Source organism: Quercus robur, chromosome 6, assembly GCF_932294415.1.
Source record: "Quercus robur chromosome 6, dhQueRobu3.1, whole genome shotgun sequence".
NCBI lineage: Eukaryota > Viridiplantae > Streptophyta > Magnoliopsida > Fagales > Fagaceae > Quercus > Quercus robur.
Window position 1 is genome coordinate 43691102 of NC_065539.1, and position 17641 is coordinate 43708742.

A 17641-nucleotide genomic window follows, 5' to 3' on the forward strand; every position below is an offset into this window, starting at 1 on the left:
CTGATACCTAGCCAGCTATAGCCTATAGGGAGTAAAATAACAGGTGCGTGTAGTGTGTAGTTTGTACAACTTCGACCCTGCAGGTCCTGCACTGCAGAGATTAGCCATTTCAGCGCCCGTGGCCGTGGACTTGGAACCCCATGCGCATGCCAATACTGCATAGTGCATACCCACGGTGGGTTGCGCATAACGTACGATATTCCGACAAAACTGAAGTAAGTACGTACGTTCGTTGGCTAAAATATTAGTTGGACTATGAGGCCCTTGTAAAAAATCAGACAGTTTTCTGGACTTTAATGTAAAATGATATGTTTAATTTGGCCAATTTGGGAAGAACAGGGTCTGAAACTAATGCTTCAAATGGTAAAAAAGGGATTCCAATTTACCATAAAAATGTGACTGGGGGCTCTTGGTCACATGCATCGTACAGAGATTTGCTTAATTGGTCCCTGATTTGGGGACCTGGCTTCCGCAAAGTGACAGATAATTTTCTTCTTCTTTTTTTCTTTATTTATAATTGATAGTTTTTAACTTTTTATAATATATATATATATATATATATATATAATTAATATCTAATTTTTGGATAGGAATTATATAATTGATATTGAGGAGAGATTTGGATCTGAATTTTGAAAATTCCGAAAAATAATAATTAAGCTATAAGGTTCTGGTAACACGACAAGTGATATACAATTTTTTAAATATTATAGATTTTACTAATGTGTGTCCTAAGGGCACACAATAACTAACCATTTTAGGAAAAAATTTTCTCAAGAATTGAAAAAGTATTAACAGCTTTTTCAATTTTCAATAAAATGTTTTCAAAAATAGATAATTTAATGTATGCCCTTAAGACAAATATTAACCGGACCCAAATTTTATATTAAAATGATAGGGATTAGTGGTCTTGTTGGCAAATAGGGAGTTGATTAGCATTGAGTCAGATGTGGTATGAAGTGATTTTAGGACTGCTGCCTCTAAGTGGCATATGTCAATCAATCACTAATGTTGGATTTGCATTTGGTATTGAAATGGACTTGGAACTTACACTAATTTTTGGCTCATTAGACTTGATATGGGGTGTTGATAATTTTGAAAGGAAAGATTGGGGTTTTGTCATCGTCAAGGCCAAGGAAATTCGGGTATTATAAAATGTAACATGCATCACCCTTAAATCTTGATCTTAATCTGAAATGCTCATGACTTTCGTTAATACTTATTACACATAAACCATTTATACATCCCAAAAAATAACTAAAAGTATGACTTAAATTGTGACTTTAAGAGTCATAGTTTGTGTAATGAACACCACCCAAAAAAAAAAATCAAAGTTAAGCTAAGCTATATTGTACGAGTAGGATTGATGATTGACCCCAACGAAGACACATGCTTCATGATATAAATTATAATCTTCTGATCACCAACTGCTATAAACAGATGTCTTAGCAATAATTAAAAAAAGAAAAATGCTAAAAACAAATGATTTATTCTCAAAATAAAATGACTTTTTCTTGGTTAGCTACTTGCTCCGTTGACTTCAGTTTTGGACCCTCTCTCTAATATTATTACTACAATCTAATCAAAGAAACAAAACAAAGAATATCAAATAATTAATGGACTATAACAGCCTAGATCAAATTTGTTAAAGTCCACTTTTGTCTCTGAGATCAAATGCTAAACTGCCAATCCCCTAACAACACAGTATGCCAAGCTCATTCATGGCTTCTATGGCACACTATCTTCCTTCTCTTTTCTTCATCAACCTCCTCTTCACCTACATCAATGCTACTTGTCCTCCTTTTGACTGTGGCAATGGTGTCACCATTGGCTACCCATTCTGGCACCAAAACCAAATGTTTCAACATTGTGGATACCCTGGCTTTAACCTCTCATGCAATAATAAAAACCCAACAACCCTCTATCTCTCTAACACCTTCTACAGTGTTCAAGCAATCAACTACTCTGATCATACCCTCACCCTCAACTACCTCGAAGTTAAAGACACAAATTGTCCAAGAATACCTCATGATGTTAACCTAAGCACCTCTTCTTTGTTGAACTATACCTTAGGCAACACTATGTTACGTTTCTTTTATAACTGCACGTTATACCCACCTTCACATCCTCCTATAACGTGTCTTGACTATGGTGCTAAGCGCTCATTCGTGTTCATGGTGGGAGCAGAACCAGAGTTTGATTGGCATGCATATTGCGAGTCCATTGTCACTGTCCCAGTTATTGCAAAGGAGGTAGATGGAGTTTTGGCTAGAGGGTTGATTGGCCAAGCCCTACGAGATGGGTTTAAGCTGACATGGAAATCAGATGGTGCATGTGAGTCATGTGAAGCCAGCGGTGGATTCTGTGGAGTTAGTAGTGGTCAACATCAAAATTTCTCTTGCATTTGCAATGATGGACAAGATTCAATTAAATGTCGTGTCAAGGGTAATTGCTCTTACTATTTCATTTGCATCTTAAAAAAAAATAAAATAAAAATAGAAACACCCCCCCCCCCCCCCCCAAAACACTTTTTTTTTTTTTTTTTTTTAAGTATTATGAATTATCATTTTTGTCTTGACATTGGATGGCTTTTTTTCTTTTCTTTTTTTTGAGAGAGAGACATTGGATGGACTTAATGATAGTTTTATAGATAGATAATAATAGATGGATTGATCAATTTGATAAAAATGTCAATTTTTAACGACTAAAACAATAAAAAATAAAATTTAGAAATGAAGAAGGATAATTCATTCAAACTTAATGCTGAATTGAAAGAAAAAATGGCCATAAGTAATATCACACCATAGGGCATAGGTCCATAACAGTCTGATGATTTTTAATTAATTAGATAAGTTTCATTTAAACCTATGATATATAGTTTCATTTAAATCTTATAGTTTGAAATAAATAATAGATTTCATTTAAACTGGATTGTGTTGCATGACATTCACATTAGGAGCATTTGTGATGATAGAAGGTTTAAAAGTTGTTTTTTTTTTTTTTTGGAAAAGTTCAAGCTGTAAATGAAATATATAAAAAGTTTGAATGAAACATACTAAAACTTTTAAGGTTTGAAACGTACTTAACAATTAAGTGTCAATCTTTTGAACATAAATGCAAACTGCTTGCATGTATTCGTGATGCAAACTATTTGTGATGCATTGTTTATACTTTTTTTTTTTTTTTTTTTTTAAGAAATATTTATACTCAATTTACTATGTTCCCTTCCGTTATTTCATTATTATTTAATTTATATCGACTTAGACTGATTCATGTTATGTAACGATTGTTTGTAATGTTTCAGGTGGTGTTATGATCAAGTTTGAACCGAATTTTGTTGCAATTGGTAAGCAATGCTTCTTTAAAATCTATATAAAATAATAAGAAAAAAAAAGAAAGAAAAGAAAAACCCATCCCCAATGCTTTGATTCTGGTTGCTAATATCCTCCATGTGCATCCTCCTGCAGGTGCTGTGATTTTTGGCGGTCTCATTGTTGCGGCAACACTATTTTACTTCATCAATAAAAAGAAAGTTGCAGTATACAAACCAGTTTTTGATCGAATACCAAGCAGTGGAAATTAAGACTTTTTTTTTTTTTTTAAAAAAAACTCAATTGACATAATACGATTGTTGTATCGTCAATCGTGGCTTAGTGGTATTGTCTGAATCTTTTGAAAATTTGGATTCGAATCCATAAGTTAATATTAATTTGAGGTTCCATAATTTCACGATTTGCACCATAATATTATCATAAACTGCTTTCAATGTCTCAATTTTCATGCTAGAACCATTGTCTCAATTTTCACGGCCTAAACCTACTTCGAGCCCAATCTTCATGATTTTTCATTTTTGTCCAGATGAAATTTGGGGGAATTTGAGCATATACGAAAGTTGCCGATTTTGTAACGGGATGTACGGTCAGTATTTTTTGTACCAATTAGTGAACCAATACAAGATGCCTCTTTTGCAACATACCGGCCAATATTGGACATGACCAGGAAAAATTCGACATTTTAGCCGATATGAAAACTGAGCTCACCAAATGTACACTTTCTTTTGAATAATCGACCACTACAAACAAATTATTTATTGTCAAAACATTTGTTATCTTGTGAACCAAATATTTACTCCATGTGGGTGCTAAATGTCATGCTTCTAGTTATTCCTAAGGGTTTATGTGTTATACTTATACCAAAGGGTTATGTGTTATATGAAATGCAAATTAAAACAATTACGATAAAATGCAAAAATTGCCCTCGAGATTTGGGTTAATACCAAGTACTACCAATACTAGGGAAATGCTAACAGATACCTTTAGGGTAATGATTAACTATCCATTTACAGAAAGTTTTATGGGAAAAGAAAAAAAAAATTAATGTTTTGACATCTTTTTCCAGTTCTCATAAAAGTTGTGTTAAAATTTTCCTAAAATGAATTGTTAACCATTGTCCTAAGGGCACCCATTAGCTTGACCCTTTATAAAAATATATAATTTTTCCCTAAACACAAATAACACTATACACATTTCGAAAGTCCCCTTCTCCTATAGCTCTAAGTCCTCTACTTCCTTCCAACACTTTGCCTTGATGACATAGAACGCAATTGCATAATGACTATACTATAATTATTAGAGCATCACCAGTAAGGTTGCTAAATTGACTTTATAGTCAATTTCGCAACCAATAATCTAAAAATGTATTGTACAGCAAAGGAAATAAATTCAAAATAAAATAAAATAAAATTGAGTTTAAGATATAGTGACCTACTATCTCTAGCTACTCATTGTAGCTTAAATTCAAAAAAATAAAAATAAAAAATAACGTGGGGTGTTAAAAAGAAATAGTATTTTAATGTGTTGATGGTTGTGGTTTTTGTTTATTGTGTTGGATATATTATTTTATTGTGTTATTTATATTATTTTAATATGTTGAATGTTAAAATAAAATCTTTGATGTTTGGTATATTATAAAATGGGATGTTAAAATATATAAAATAGTTTTTGAGTTGCCAAAAATTATATATATTTTTAGCAATTTTACTATGAATGCTCTTATATGCTTGAAAAAGTGTCTTGGTTGCCAATGGCTAATAAATAACAACCAAAGATGTAGAAGGAAAGGAAGTACAATTTATATTTTTGAAAAAATTTGGTAATACCTAGTGTACGGTGTGTGGTCACAGGCCCATTGTTGTTGGGCCCAAGGCTATACGAAGAACGGTCATAGGTCCATTGCTGATGGGACCAGTTAGTTTGGACTGCATGGCTGGTTAGGCCGAGGCCTATTCAAGCCTCGATGCCGTTGTTGTTCGGATGCATCTTGGAATATATCAGTAGTGCCTTAGGAGATATCGTTGCCAAGTATCACTCGGCGTCTATCACGAATTCCAATATTGTTTCCAAAATGGAGCCCAACTCTGTCAGGAATAATCCAAACGGGTCCCACCCATACAAGAATTGTTAGAAAACAATCATTCATGACCTACTAAAAGAAAGCTATAAATAAAGGGAAGGTCAGAAGAGTGAGTTAGACACTAGAAAGGAAAAAGCTAGAGAATAGAGAGAGAACGAGGGAGGAAACAGGGGTAAAAGTGTTCGATCAGCCTGGTTAGTAATCCTTTTGGGCCTAAACCTTTATTCAGAGGAACTTCGCGTTGTAAGGTATTCATAACCCCACGTCAATAAATTAATTGTGAGCCCAATCATACAGTTGGCCCATTAACCGAGAAGCAGGCACATACACCTAGGATTAGCCTAAACCTTAAGAGCATTCTCATCAGCTTTCTAAAAAAAAATGCCATTTTAACACACCAAAAACTCACTTTATCATTTTAACACATCATTTTACAACATACCATTTATCAGATGTTCTATTCTTCAATTCTATACATTAAAATAATATTTATTACACATTAAAATAATATATTTCCTCCTCCTCCCTATCCCTATCACTACTATCATCATCATCATCATCACCAAGGGTCACCACCAGCACAAACACCGACGGCCACCACCGGCGCCTTAAAAAAAAAAAAAAAAAAAACACAACCAGAGAGTGAGGCACAAACCCAAACCCACCACCGGTACAAGCCCACATCCACCACCGACACAAATACACATCCGCCAACGCCGCCTCAACCAAAAAAAAAAAAAAAAAAAAACAACCAGAGAGATCACAAACCCAAACCCACCACCGGCACAAACCCACATCCACCACCGGCACAAACCCACATCCGCCAACGCTGCCTAAAAAATAAAAAAATAAATAAAAACCAGAGATCGACACAAACCCAAACCCACCACCGGCACAAATTCACATCCACCACCGGCAGAAACCTTAAACAAACCACATCCCAAATCCACCAAATCAATTATAAAATTAATTACAATTTACACTTAAATCATAAATTGAATCGGCACAAACCCATTTTTTTTTTCTTCCTTCAGTGTTTGTTACCTTTCAAGAGCGACAAACCGTCTCCGTCGCCGTCGCTGATGGAAGTGGGTCGAGCCTGGGCGATCTCTGTCTCTCGACGTGGTGAGATCGGCGTGGCGAGACGGCGCGGCAAGACGGCGCGGCGAGCCGGCGAGGCGAGAATGCCAGACACACAGAGAGAGAGAGAGAGAGAGAGAGAGAGAGAGAGAGAGAGAGAGAGAGAGAGAGAGAGAGCGATGGGTTGCAGACGGAGTGACCGAGAGAGACAAATGAGGGAGGAGGGAGAAAAAACGAATTAAATATGGGTAAACAGTGTATAGCATTTTGTTCCGTACCGTCTCATATTTGAGATAGTACTGTAGACGTGTTCTAAATTTTTTGAGATATAGAACAGCTGATGAGAGCTTATTTTTGTGTTTGGTGTGTTAAATGTGCCAAATATTTAGCATTTGGCACATTTAACACACCTGATGGGAGTGCTCTAAAAGATAGTTTTTATTATTATTTTACCTAGACAATTAAGATGATTTTTTTTCAGATAAAATTCAAAATTTCAAGATACTAAAAGACTAACCTAATTAAATTTATAGGTAAAAAAATAACTTCTTGTTTTATTAGAGGACTTATCCTCTTGTCTTGCCGCTATTTTATTAGACAATTCCTCTTTAAGTTTTTAAATAAACTTTCTAACATGTTTAGAAGAAAATTCAATAATCAATGAATTTGTGTCCTAATGTTGTTGAATTTAAAATGTTTTCTATCCATTCAATGAAATTGGCAACTTTTCAATTAATAAAAATAAGACTTAAAAAAAGAAAAAAGAAAAAAGAAAAAAAAGTAGCGCTGCTAGTCTCTCAAGAGTCAAAACCCTCGCTATCTCAAAAATAAAATAAAATAAAATCAACCATTGGCTACGCTAGGGTTTAAGATCCTAAACCCTGTTTGGGGTTTTAATGCATTTTTATTTTTCGGGGTTTTAGGGCGTCTCATTATCTATAAACCCCAACTATGATTCTCAGCCTCTGAGATTTCCTATTTTCCAATTGGGAAAAAACACAAACACATGGAGGCTATTCTTTCTTTACCCAAAACCATAGGGAAAACAATTTCACTTTGATTTTTCCCAGGGTTTAAACTGAAATGGAAGAGTTCGGCGACGATTTCGGTGATCTTTACACCGATGTTGAAATCCAAGCGAGTTCAGCCATCAATGGCATTCCAGGCCTTGCCAATTCGTACATTGAACCCATGGAAGAAGAAGAAGAAGAAGAAGATAACAATGTTACCAATAAACCTAACCCTAACCAGGGTCTGTGTTCCAATTCGCAGATATTTGATGAGGTCCACGACGGTTCGGCACAGAAAACAATGGGTTCGGAGTTGAATATGGATAGTGGGAGTGATAGTGACAGTGAGGATGATTTGAATATAGTTTTGAACGATGAGGATTGTAAGAATTTTCCGAGTACGAGTGGTGGGAATGGAGGGGTTGTAGGAGGTGGTGGTGGTGGTTATGTTGATGATGAGGATGAGGATGATGGTGATGTTAAGAATGATTTTGTCGTTGTTGAGGAGGGAAGTGGGCCCAGTAAGATTCAGAAGCGGGGCAATCAATCCGGCGATGGGTTGGAGCCGAGCTCTAATGGGGAGAGAGGAAATGGTGTGAGGGGTGGGTGTAATTCGCTGTATCCGCAGTACAAGGTAGTTTTGTCTATTTGTGGAATTGTTCTTTGAATGAAGTAAAATTTGAAATGTGTAAGTTTGATTTATCTGTTACAATGTGGAGTAGTGCTATGGTTTTTGAATTAGATAGAGACATAGACTAATTCACTTCAGTAGTACCAACTGTTTAGACTCGTGTGTGTTTTGCTTTAATAATGAGTTAATGCTATTACATTATCAGTGAAAAAGACATCAAAATTGTTTATAGTTTCTTTTTTGGGTAATATTATTCTAAAATGATGCGATTACTAATGGGATTGTAACCTTTGATGATCATTCTTAAAGTTATAATTTCATATTCCCCACATGAAAGCCTATTATAATTTGTGTAACTGAGAGGACTGTTTAATGCTTAAACAACCCATGATCATTTTTTAATTGGAGTGCTCTTGTGTAGTACATGAGACCTCATGGATCAGTATTTGCAAGCAATATAAAAGGGAATGGATCTGTGGGAATGGCTTCCTATCCTTCCATGTTGACTAGAGGTGACCAGGATGATACTACATGCAACCAGCACAAAGGCTCAATTGCAAGTCAGGTTGCTCAAGTTCGTGCTACAGCCAATGCGGTTGTGGGTCAAAGTGGATATGGTTTCTCCCTTCCTTGGTATAGGTTAGTCTCACTATGATGTTGGTTCGTCAGAAACCTGATTCTTAGTGCCATATAGCATGTATTGTGTTCCCATGGTCATTAATGTTGGTGGTGCCTCCCATTTTTCTCAAAACCCCATTTAAATAATTGATTGAGAAGCAAACCTTTAATAATCTCTTTGAATTTGCATTTTAGAATATTCTATGGTGTCTTGATAAAAAAATCCTGCATTTTTTCTTCCTTCCAGGACCATACTTGATATAAATATTGATACATTTGAGGATAAGCCATGGAGGTTTCCTGGAGTGGATATTACAAATTTCTTCAATTTTGGTTTCAATGAAGACACTTGGAAGCAGTACTGCAAATCTCTGGTAAATAACTTCAATTACATGCTTGGTGTTCTCAATTCACCTTGTAGCATATGTGCCTTGTCAATTTGATTTATCCCCAGATTGGGCATGTGTAACTTACCAATCATAAAAAAGGCTCCCTAAGTCTGGCTTCTGGCATAAAATAATATATTTATTGCTGGCTGGTAGGATTTTTTATCTGGAACTTCTTATGATATGTCTGATATGTTGTTGGCAGAACTATGCTTATGCTCAAGTTCCCAATTGTTTTTTTTTTTTTTGGATAAATAAGTTTTCAATTGGTTACATTAGATTCTCTTCACAAACCCTGATAATTAGAATCGTTGACATGCATTGCAGGAGCAAATTCGGCAACAAGCATTCCTGCAGACTGGGATCCCTATATATGAGTCGTCAAAAACTAACCAGGTAGGATTTAAATTTTCTAGGTGAATTTTTATATCAGACAAGTTGTTAAGATATATCAAGTATTGAGGTTTCTGTCATCTCTTTCTTTTATGAGAATAGGCTCATGAAGCTGAAACTGAGTATGAGAGAGGATGCCAGAATCCGATGGTGGAGGAAAGCTACCAAGTTGGATTGCAGAGGATAGTTTCTCCTTCATCAAACAAAGTGAGACAGTTTGAAATGGTATATTGAAATTAAAAAGTTACTCCCCTCCCCAAATTTCTTTTTTGGAAATGATTACTTATTGACTTCTGATTTTTTCAGCCAAGAGGTAGAGCAATTCAGGTTGAAGACAGCACTAGCGAACGCCAGCCATCTACGGATTTAAGGCGTGCACGTACTCGGGATTCTGATGTTGTGATACAGGTTAGCTGTCATTTTGAATTTGACCTAATACTTATGCATCAGCTATATTCCATTGTCTGATTACTTACAGCATGTTTGGGAGCAGATTACTGTGCAGGACCCCATTGAGGACTCCTCTGGTTCTGGCAAGGAGGAAGAATACCATAAAGATAGCCCTGTACATGAGGCATCTGAAAAGGGAGATTCTGATGGACATGGCAGGGATATTCGCTGTTCTGGTAATGCCAGTGGAAATGAACCATCTGTAGAATCTCTGGAAGGCAATATCAGAAAATCAGACAGGCCTTCTTCTCTGAAAAGGTTTGGATTATATTTGTATGTTGGTCTCCTGAATCCTGATTGCTCTGTCTATATTAGGAATTTAGTTATATATGTCTATTCTAGAAATACATCTATATGAATTTCATCTGTCTATGTTGACTTGGCTGAGACAAGGCTGTCAATATCCGACATTTTGGTGCAATTATAAGACGTTGTCTGTGGACCTACCACAGTGTAATAATTTTGTAGGAGGCTTAGATTTACCAATTTTGAATCCCATGAATCACAAGTGTAAGAATTAATATGTGTACTTTTTATTATATGCTTTACGAACATAATGGATATGCCATGTTGCTGTGGATGCTTGCTTTCTACCAGATTATGAAGATAGCAACGTGGATATGTAAATCCTAAAAACTGCGTGTGAATTGTAGATTTCTTCAAAGTCAATTTGAAATTACATTGTAGAACTACTTTTCTTTGAAGTATTTTTGTTGCTTTGGTGATGCTTCTTATAAATTTGTCAGTTAATAATAGTTTACTTAGTGCCTTGAGCCTCATTTCATACTTTAAAGTCTTTTTTCCTCCCCAGAAGCCACCAATTGGATGAGTATTTTTGCTTTGTATAATCAGGTGTTCCCAGCGGGCGATTGCATCTAACCCAATGAATCTGAGCTCTGATAATCTTGAAGATGAAAAGATCCCTGATGCGAATGGGCATCACCATCGAAAGCTGAAGGTTGGCCCTTCAGGAGTCACTGAAGTAATGGAAACAGTTAGCGAAACACAGGGTAGGGTTGGCAGGAATTTCTGTGGTGCAGATCCTTGTATGATGGAAACAGAATTATCATTTGACGATCGTGGTCAGCTTAGCCTGGACTCACCCTGTTATGGAAGTGATTCCGAAGGTTCCAGAGATAGTGTTTATGTTGATACTGAGAAGACTCAGAGTCCTTTTAGAAGGTCATCACTGAATTCTAGTGCTGAATTACCAGCGTCTGTCACATCCTCTGACAAGAACTTCAAAAGCAGCAACATCAAATCAAAATCAGGTGTTGGCAATTCAAGAAATAAAGGTTCCATTCGAGAGGAACAGGAGCATCGCAGTAGGAGAGATAATAGTGTTGCTAAACCTAAAATTCACACTGCAGATAATAATGATGCCTCCCCCATGTTGGTTGCAGAGGACCTATGTGACAGGGATGACTTGGTTAAATGTAGCAGATGGAAGGAAACAAATCAAGGTTTTGGATTTCAAGACCGAAAATATATTCCATATCATAGGGAAAAAGAGCTTTCTAGCCGTTATAGTGGTGAAACGTTTATGGACAATGACAATGAGAGAGTTTACAGAAAACCTCCTTACTCAAGAGGTAATTACAGATTGAGAAATGAGATTGATTCGTATGTTAGAAAAAAATGGGATGAAAGGGATTACTGTCACGAACAAAGAAGTCCTAGAGTATATAGTGAAGACAGGGATAGAGATTGGTATTATTATGGGGAAGGACACTCTACTGATTACTTCAATCATCTCACTTATAGGGAGTCACAGTTGCATTCAAGGTATTCTTCTTGCAGCGTTGAAGAAAGGGATACTTTCTGGAGAAGCAAGCATGGTGAACCCCAGCTTAGGAAGAAAACAAACCATTCTCATTGGCTTGATTATAAACATGAAGATAACTTTGTGCCAGAAAAATATAAGAGATCTGCTTCATTTGCTGACAGCAATAGGGATTCTATGGATGAAAAATATGAAAGACAAATACCATATGGTAGGGGAGAATTGAAAAGCTCTGGCAGAGGGGGTAGGTATGGTGACAGTCCCACCCTAGATTTGGATAACCCTTGGTATGGGGAAACTGAAGATGGCTATGGGAGACTGATGGATCGTGACTCAGTAGACTCTCAGTTTTACAGAGAAACTTATTCAGCTGGAAGATATCAGCATGATAACATGTCTCCAAGAAATAATGCATATGACTCAAGATTAAGTGAAAGATTTGGGAGACGTAGAAGACATATATGCACTGGGGAAGTTAGGGACAGTGGTTGGCTTGATAATTATAATGATGCTGATGATGTAGAAGATCGTATAGTATATCCTGATGATCAGGGCCATCTGGGGCTGAGACGATATAGCTGGCAATCTAGAGTCCTTCACTGGACCAAGGATGAATTAATCTTAAGGCATCGAGATGCCAAATTGTATTCAGAAGAGGCATCCCTTTCCTATGACAAAATCACTAGGCATGAAAAGATTCGTGCAAGATATGGATCTGCACATGATGGGGTGCTTAATGATGAAATGCAAATACAGCGAGATAAAGTCAAACTGATAAAAAAAGGAAGTAGCACCAACTGTATTAATAGAAGTTCTGAGATTATAAATAGAGATGAGCATGAGCAGGCAGTGCTGAGGTGCAGGGATTCAGTTAACTTTTTTGTTGGGGATGGAAAGGTAAAGTTGGGGAAATCTAGGTCAAAACCTTGTATCATTGTACTTGAATATATGAGTGATCCACATATGTTGGGCAAGTCTTGTTTATACTGGTTAATGCTATCTCATTGCATGTTCACTCTACCTTGTTTCCCCCTTGTTATATATTACTTTCATTTTTCCATATGATTTTCCTTTGTTAAGCTTTTTAACCATTTCTGCATGTCTTCATGTGCTCGAGTGTCAGCATGGCTTGACTGGGCCAAGCTTACAAGCATCTCAGGTTCACTGCCTGAGGCATGAAAAGAAGAGAAAATGTTTCCATGTAGTAATCAAGACACTTATTAATTTTCCTCTGACATTTCTTTTGGCAACTGGAATCTGATATTTGTCTGGCTGTGGAGGTGGTTCTTTCACCATCTACTTCGCTTTCAAAAAAAGAGGTGCAGCATTATTCTCTACAGAACTTTCACACCTATTGGTTCTAATTCTGGCCAAGTTGAACACTACCCAAGACTCAACGGTGAACAATTCTCTACTTAAACACACCCACTCACACTTGTCCTACTCACAGTCACCCGTGTTTTGATTGTGAGTTCTCCTATTCCTAATAAGAGTTGTCCTGCATCATATCAACTGAATGTAAAATACATTTACAGTATCCGTGGTTCTTAGCCAATAGGATTAAATATTCTTAACCATAGCATAAAAAAAATGCTCCTGCTTTGAGGAAAAATACCTGCTGTTTATATAATATTTTATGCTTATGCTACACCTCTTATATTATTTCAATTTCAATATTTAGAGGTTTACTCTGATATCTGCTGTTCTATTTGCAAAAGCAGCTAATAATCTTGCATGGTCTTATGTGTATACTTCCTTTTGTTTTCTCATTCATTTTTGGGACCTATGTTTTCTGGAGCTGGTTGATTTTCAGTGCCCATTTGGCATTACTGTAGGAAGTTGAGCTTTTGCAATATAGAGGTTTAACTGAAAAGCTCTTGTGCGATCTTATTGTTTGCCAAATTACAGTGAACAGTGCCTTGAACTTCTGAATTTATAATGCCTGAACTGTCAATTGTATAGCTTTTTCTTAAAACCTCCAAATTTCAGCTTTAGCCTTAAAAATTGTTATCAGCTTGAAGATCCTTTTAAAGCTCTTTAGTGAAATTGCCAAACTTTTGGCAATTTCTGTCAAAAGAGCTTAAAGGCTGTTAAAGCATCCACTACCAGACACATCCTCAATCTAGACTTAACAATCCATCTTAAAATTTATTGACTATGCCCACTTGAGGACTGTTGAAAATCACATTATTGCATATATTGGAAACAAATTTGAATTTCTCGCGGGGCTTGGGTTGATGTTGCTTCCACTAATGTAGAAGGAGAGAGATCACTTATTTTCTGTTGCCAAAGCTGTTTTGGCACTGTAGTCCAGGTGTTGCATTTATGGTTGGTGGAATTGGGGATGGGATTCATATGACTAGTTAATGACTTTCTTGTCTTCCTACATGGATGCTTCAGTGTGTAAATTAATGCCTCTCATGAAAAATGTGACTGGTAACTAATTGTGTTGGTCGTACATGCTGTCTGGCAATGCCAAAGGGGAAAATAAAAGGTGTTACTAGTTTTCAGAATTTTCCTTGAATATGGTTTTTGTTCTAATGTTACATATTTTATTTGGAAGTTTCTTCATAAAATATCTTGTTTGCATGCACATCTCATTTTATCTCAATTGTTAAAAAATAGTTTTTTGACAAAGGAATTCTCCTCACTGTAGTAGGGACTGGGGATTGACACCTAGACATAAGAAATATAAAAAATAATAATAAAAAATTCAAATTCTTCAGCCCTCAAAACAGAAACTTCTTTGATAGGATATTTTGTGAGCCTCATTGCAAAACTAGATTGCGGAGTAGAAATGCTAATTTTAGTGAATCTAATCTTATGATTTCTCCTTGTAAATACCTTTTTGTACTAATACGTTATGCTTCATGTACATTAGTTATTGGCCAATAGCCTTGTAGCTCAATGGCATGTTTGGTCTTCTTTATGAGGAGGTCTAGGATTTGAATTTCTCCTCCTGTATTTGTTGTAACAAGTGCAACAACATAAACAGCCAAGTCTTAGTCCCAAATTTTTGAGATCGGTATGGATCTTCAATAGATCAGTCAGGGCCGGCCTAATGTTTTCTTTTCCACCATATGTATCTTAGAAAAAAAAAAAAAAAGTTATCACAGAATAGTTGACAACGTTCTTAGTTTTTGTTGCTACTGGCTATACTAACAAAAACTTGCTCTTTGCCATACTAATCTTGCTGTTAGTTATTGTAGTTTTTGTATAATTTCATTGCTTCTTTCTCCCTCTTTCTCTCTCACTCATTCACTGCCCTTTTGGGGAAGTAATTTACTCTCTGCCACATGAGTATTGGATCCCTCTTGGCCTGACAGAATTAATTATACTCTACTGGGGCATCTATGGGTTTTTTTTTTTTTTTTTTTTTTTTTTTTTTTTTTTTTTGGGGATAATTCAATAGTTAGAAAAATGGGGGAGGGGATGGGCATCTATGGTAGTTGAGTACAAACAAACACCCGTTCTTTTTTGGATAAACCCAGTTCAATGTAGATTGCAATTCACCCATTATGTGTACAACTTTCTTCTCATATCAGAGATCCCTATATGATCTTTGATATATCAATATATGAGGTAGAGGGTGATTCTTTTCTACATTTTCTGTATTAGCTTTTTGGTTGTCATGCTTCTCAGCTTTGCCATATTTGCCTATAATTAAGCAGTCAATGCTAAGGAAGAAATGTTAATTATATGTTTTGTTATAATGATGTTACACTTAATATAGTTCACAGCTCAATTAGTGAGATCTCATTTTGGTTTTTATGTTGTTTGTTTTGAATTTATTTTGATTATTATTCTTTCTTTTTTCTCTGAGGTATATATTCAGCATGAGAATATCTTGCATTTTCTCCAACTCTTACTGGTTGTGATTTGCATACCATCCTTATTGAATTAATACTGATTCTAGATAGAATTTTTACTTCTACATTTTTTTACTAATTTGAGTCTATCTGGTTGTGTTTGAAGTAAACATCAAGGATTTAAAGAATTGATTAGTTTGACAGGATATAAATTGATTGACAGATTTGACCTTATGATGCCATGGATTCCTTGATGTGTTGCCAAGAGTTTCTTATGGGTTTTGGGTAAGATTGTCATGGGGGACAGAACAGCCTGACTAAGTAATTTGGGTCTCCCTGATTATTGGACAGCCAATTATATTCAAATGATGTGTGTGATAATTTAAATTTAACGACTTGTTTAAATAAGCTTCACTGTAGAAATGGCCATTTACTAATATTAAAAAAAAAAAAAACTGTAGAAATGGTCATTTAGTTGGTGCTAGTTAAAGCTCTAAACTGCTTGTTAACAATGATATATAGGGGCTTCCAGGGTAGATATCCTATCTTGAAATGGCATGGGCTAGCAAGGAATTACATTGGAAATTCATTGGAAACTATTGCCAGCCAAAGAACAAACTATCTTGTTTAATGTTCTTAAACTTTCTTTTGGGTCCTTTTGCTGTATTTCATCCCATATTTTAAGGGGTTTTTTTTTTTTTTTTTACATGATGCAATGTACTGCATGTCTCCGAATGCTTTTGCTCATATGATCTTTAAAGTGTATAAAATTATGTGTGACATTTATATGTGACAATATACTTTGCAGTCCTCCAGAAGACGTTCCAAAGGCAGAAGTTTTATGGGCAATGGTAGGTCTGAAAACATAGATCAGAAGACTGAGAAGCGGACAACTTTGATGGATTATAATGACCCTCGTATGGAGAAGGCAGTCCACCCGGAAACCTCAAAAATTGAGGGCAGCCAAAACAATCCAAAATGGCTTGACAAGTTTCCTATAACTGAACGCAATGAAGATTTGGACATTGAGGAGGGTCAGATAGTAACGGAAGAACCAAATACAGAGGTCTCTACTGGAAGGAGATATGCCACTGAAGATGCAGCACTGACCTGCAACAATGGTTCTGATGGAAATAAGTTTGTTGGGGATTATGACAACCAACGGTTTCTTGAGACATTAGCAAAGATGGAGAAACGTAGGGAGCGCTTTAAGGAGCCCATCACTTTGAACAAAGAACCAGGCATGTGTCTCAAGCCTCAGGTTGATTTGATAATTGATACAGATGAAACTAAGCAACAGAGGCCAGCTCGAAAGAGGCGGTGGGGTGGAAGTTAGGTTCTTAAAGTTACAGCTGGCTTTAGTTTTTGTGGTCATATCAGATTTGGTCTCAGGGCTTCAGTTACACCTCACAAGAGTTATTTCTCTGAAATAAGATATCAAATTGATTCTTCAATTGGATTTCAAGCTTGCCAGTGGGAATAAACAACTCTAATCCATTTTTTGGGCTCAGGTCAGGGTTTTTTTTCCTTTTCCTTTTTGTTTTTAGCCCTTAATGGGGGATCTGAGATAGAAATTAGAATTAACATTGGGAGTTACTCAGTTTTTTTCCCCTGTATGTAATAAAGTTTTCTAAAGGGGTCAATAACCTTGGTGAAAATGCATAATTATGGGATTGCTCAAACTTTGTTTCCGAAAGGGTTGTCAGCTTTTCTCTGATGTTTATGAAGCAATTACTCTTGACCCAACAACTCTAGCAGACCATTTTTCTAATGCTACTGGTCTTTTCTTTATGAACTTTCCAGCTTGATTCTGATCTTCCTTTCCATTTCCACATCACAAAAAGTGATGGTGATGATATGGTGCTAGTCATGGATGTAATATTTGGGGTAAGGCTTCCGTCTAATGATCCTATGCTCTAGACAGGATCGTGGGCTGGTCGTTTTAGGATGTGTTAGAGCACTGGAAGCAAGCCAAATCTGAATTTTTGATGTAGACATAGTTCAATGCTTTGTTTGAATCTTTTCATGATTTGTCTCTCTAGTCCCTGACAAGCTTTTGTTTTTGTTAT

At 36.1% G+C, this 17641-nt stretch overlaps 2 protein-coding genes across 4 annotated transcripts; both read left to right on the forward strand.

Annotated features, from left to right (window-relative positions):
- Positions 1–1616: 1616 nt before the first annotated feature.
- LOC126688908 (LEAF RUST 10 DISEASE-RESISTANCE LOCUS RECEPTOR-LIKE PROTEIN KINASE-like 1.2) lies at positions 1617–3756 on the forward strand. The gene is made up of 3 exons (XM_050383841.1): positions 1617–2445; positions 3305–3346; positions 3468–3756. Exons 1-3 carry the CDS (start codon positions 1707–1709, stop codon positions 3581–3583), a joined length of 897 nt encoding a protein of 298 aa, XP_050239798.1. The 5' UTR covers positions 1617–1706; the 3' UTR covers positions 3584–3756.
- Positions 3757–7340: 3584 nt separating this feature from the next.
- On the forward strand, positions 7341–17321 carry LOC126688909 (FIP1[V]-like protein). Of its 3 annotated transcripts, none has more exons than XR_007644367.1 (9): positions 7341–8136; positions 8555–8772; positions 8999–9125; positions 9465–9533; positions 9633–9755; positions 9837–9938; positions 10024–10238; positions 10833–13162; positions 16381–16612. XR_007644367.1 is itself a non-coding variant. In XM_050383842.1 (9 exons), the coding sequence occupies exons 1-9, from the start codon at positions 7576–7578 to the stop codon at positions 16906–16908; spliced, it is 3771 nt and encodes a 1256-aa protein (XP_050239799.1). In that variant the 5' UTR covers positions 7344–7575; the 3' UTR covers positions 16909–17321. The 3 variants fall into 3 exon arrangements, 2 of the variants coding, with proteins under 2 accessions (XP_050239799.1, XP_050239800.1); XM_050383842.1 differs by having other exon boundaries at positions 7344–8136; positions 10833–12660; positions 16381–17321; XM_050383843.1 differs by having other exon boundaries at positions 7344–8136; positions 9633–9737; positions 10833–12660; positions 16381–17321.
- Positions 17322–17641: the final 320 nt, after the last annotated feature.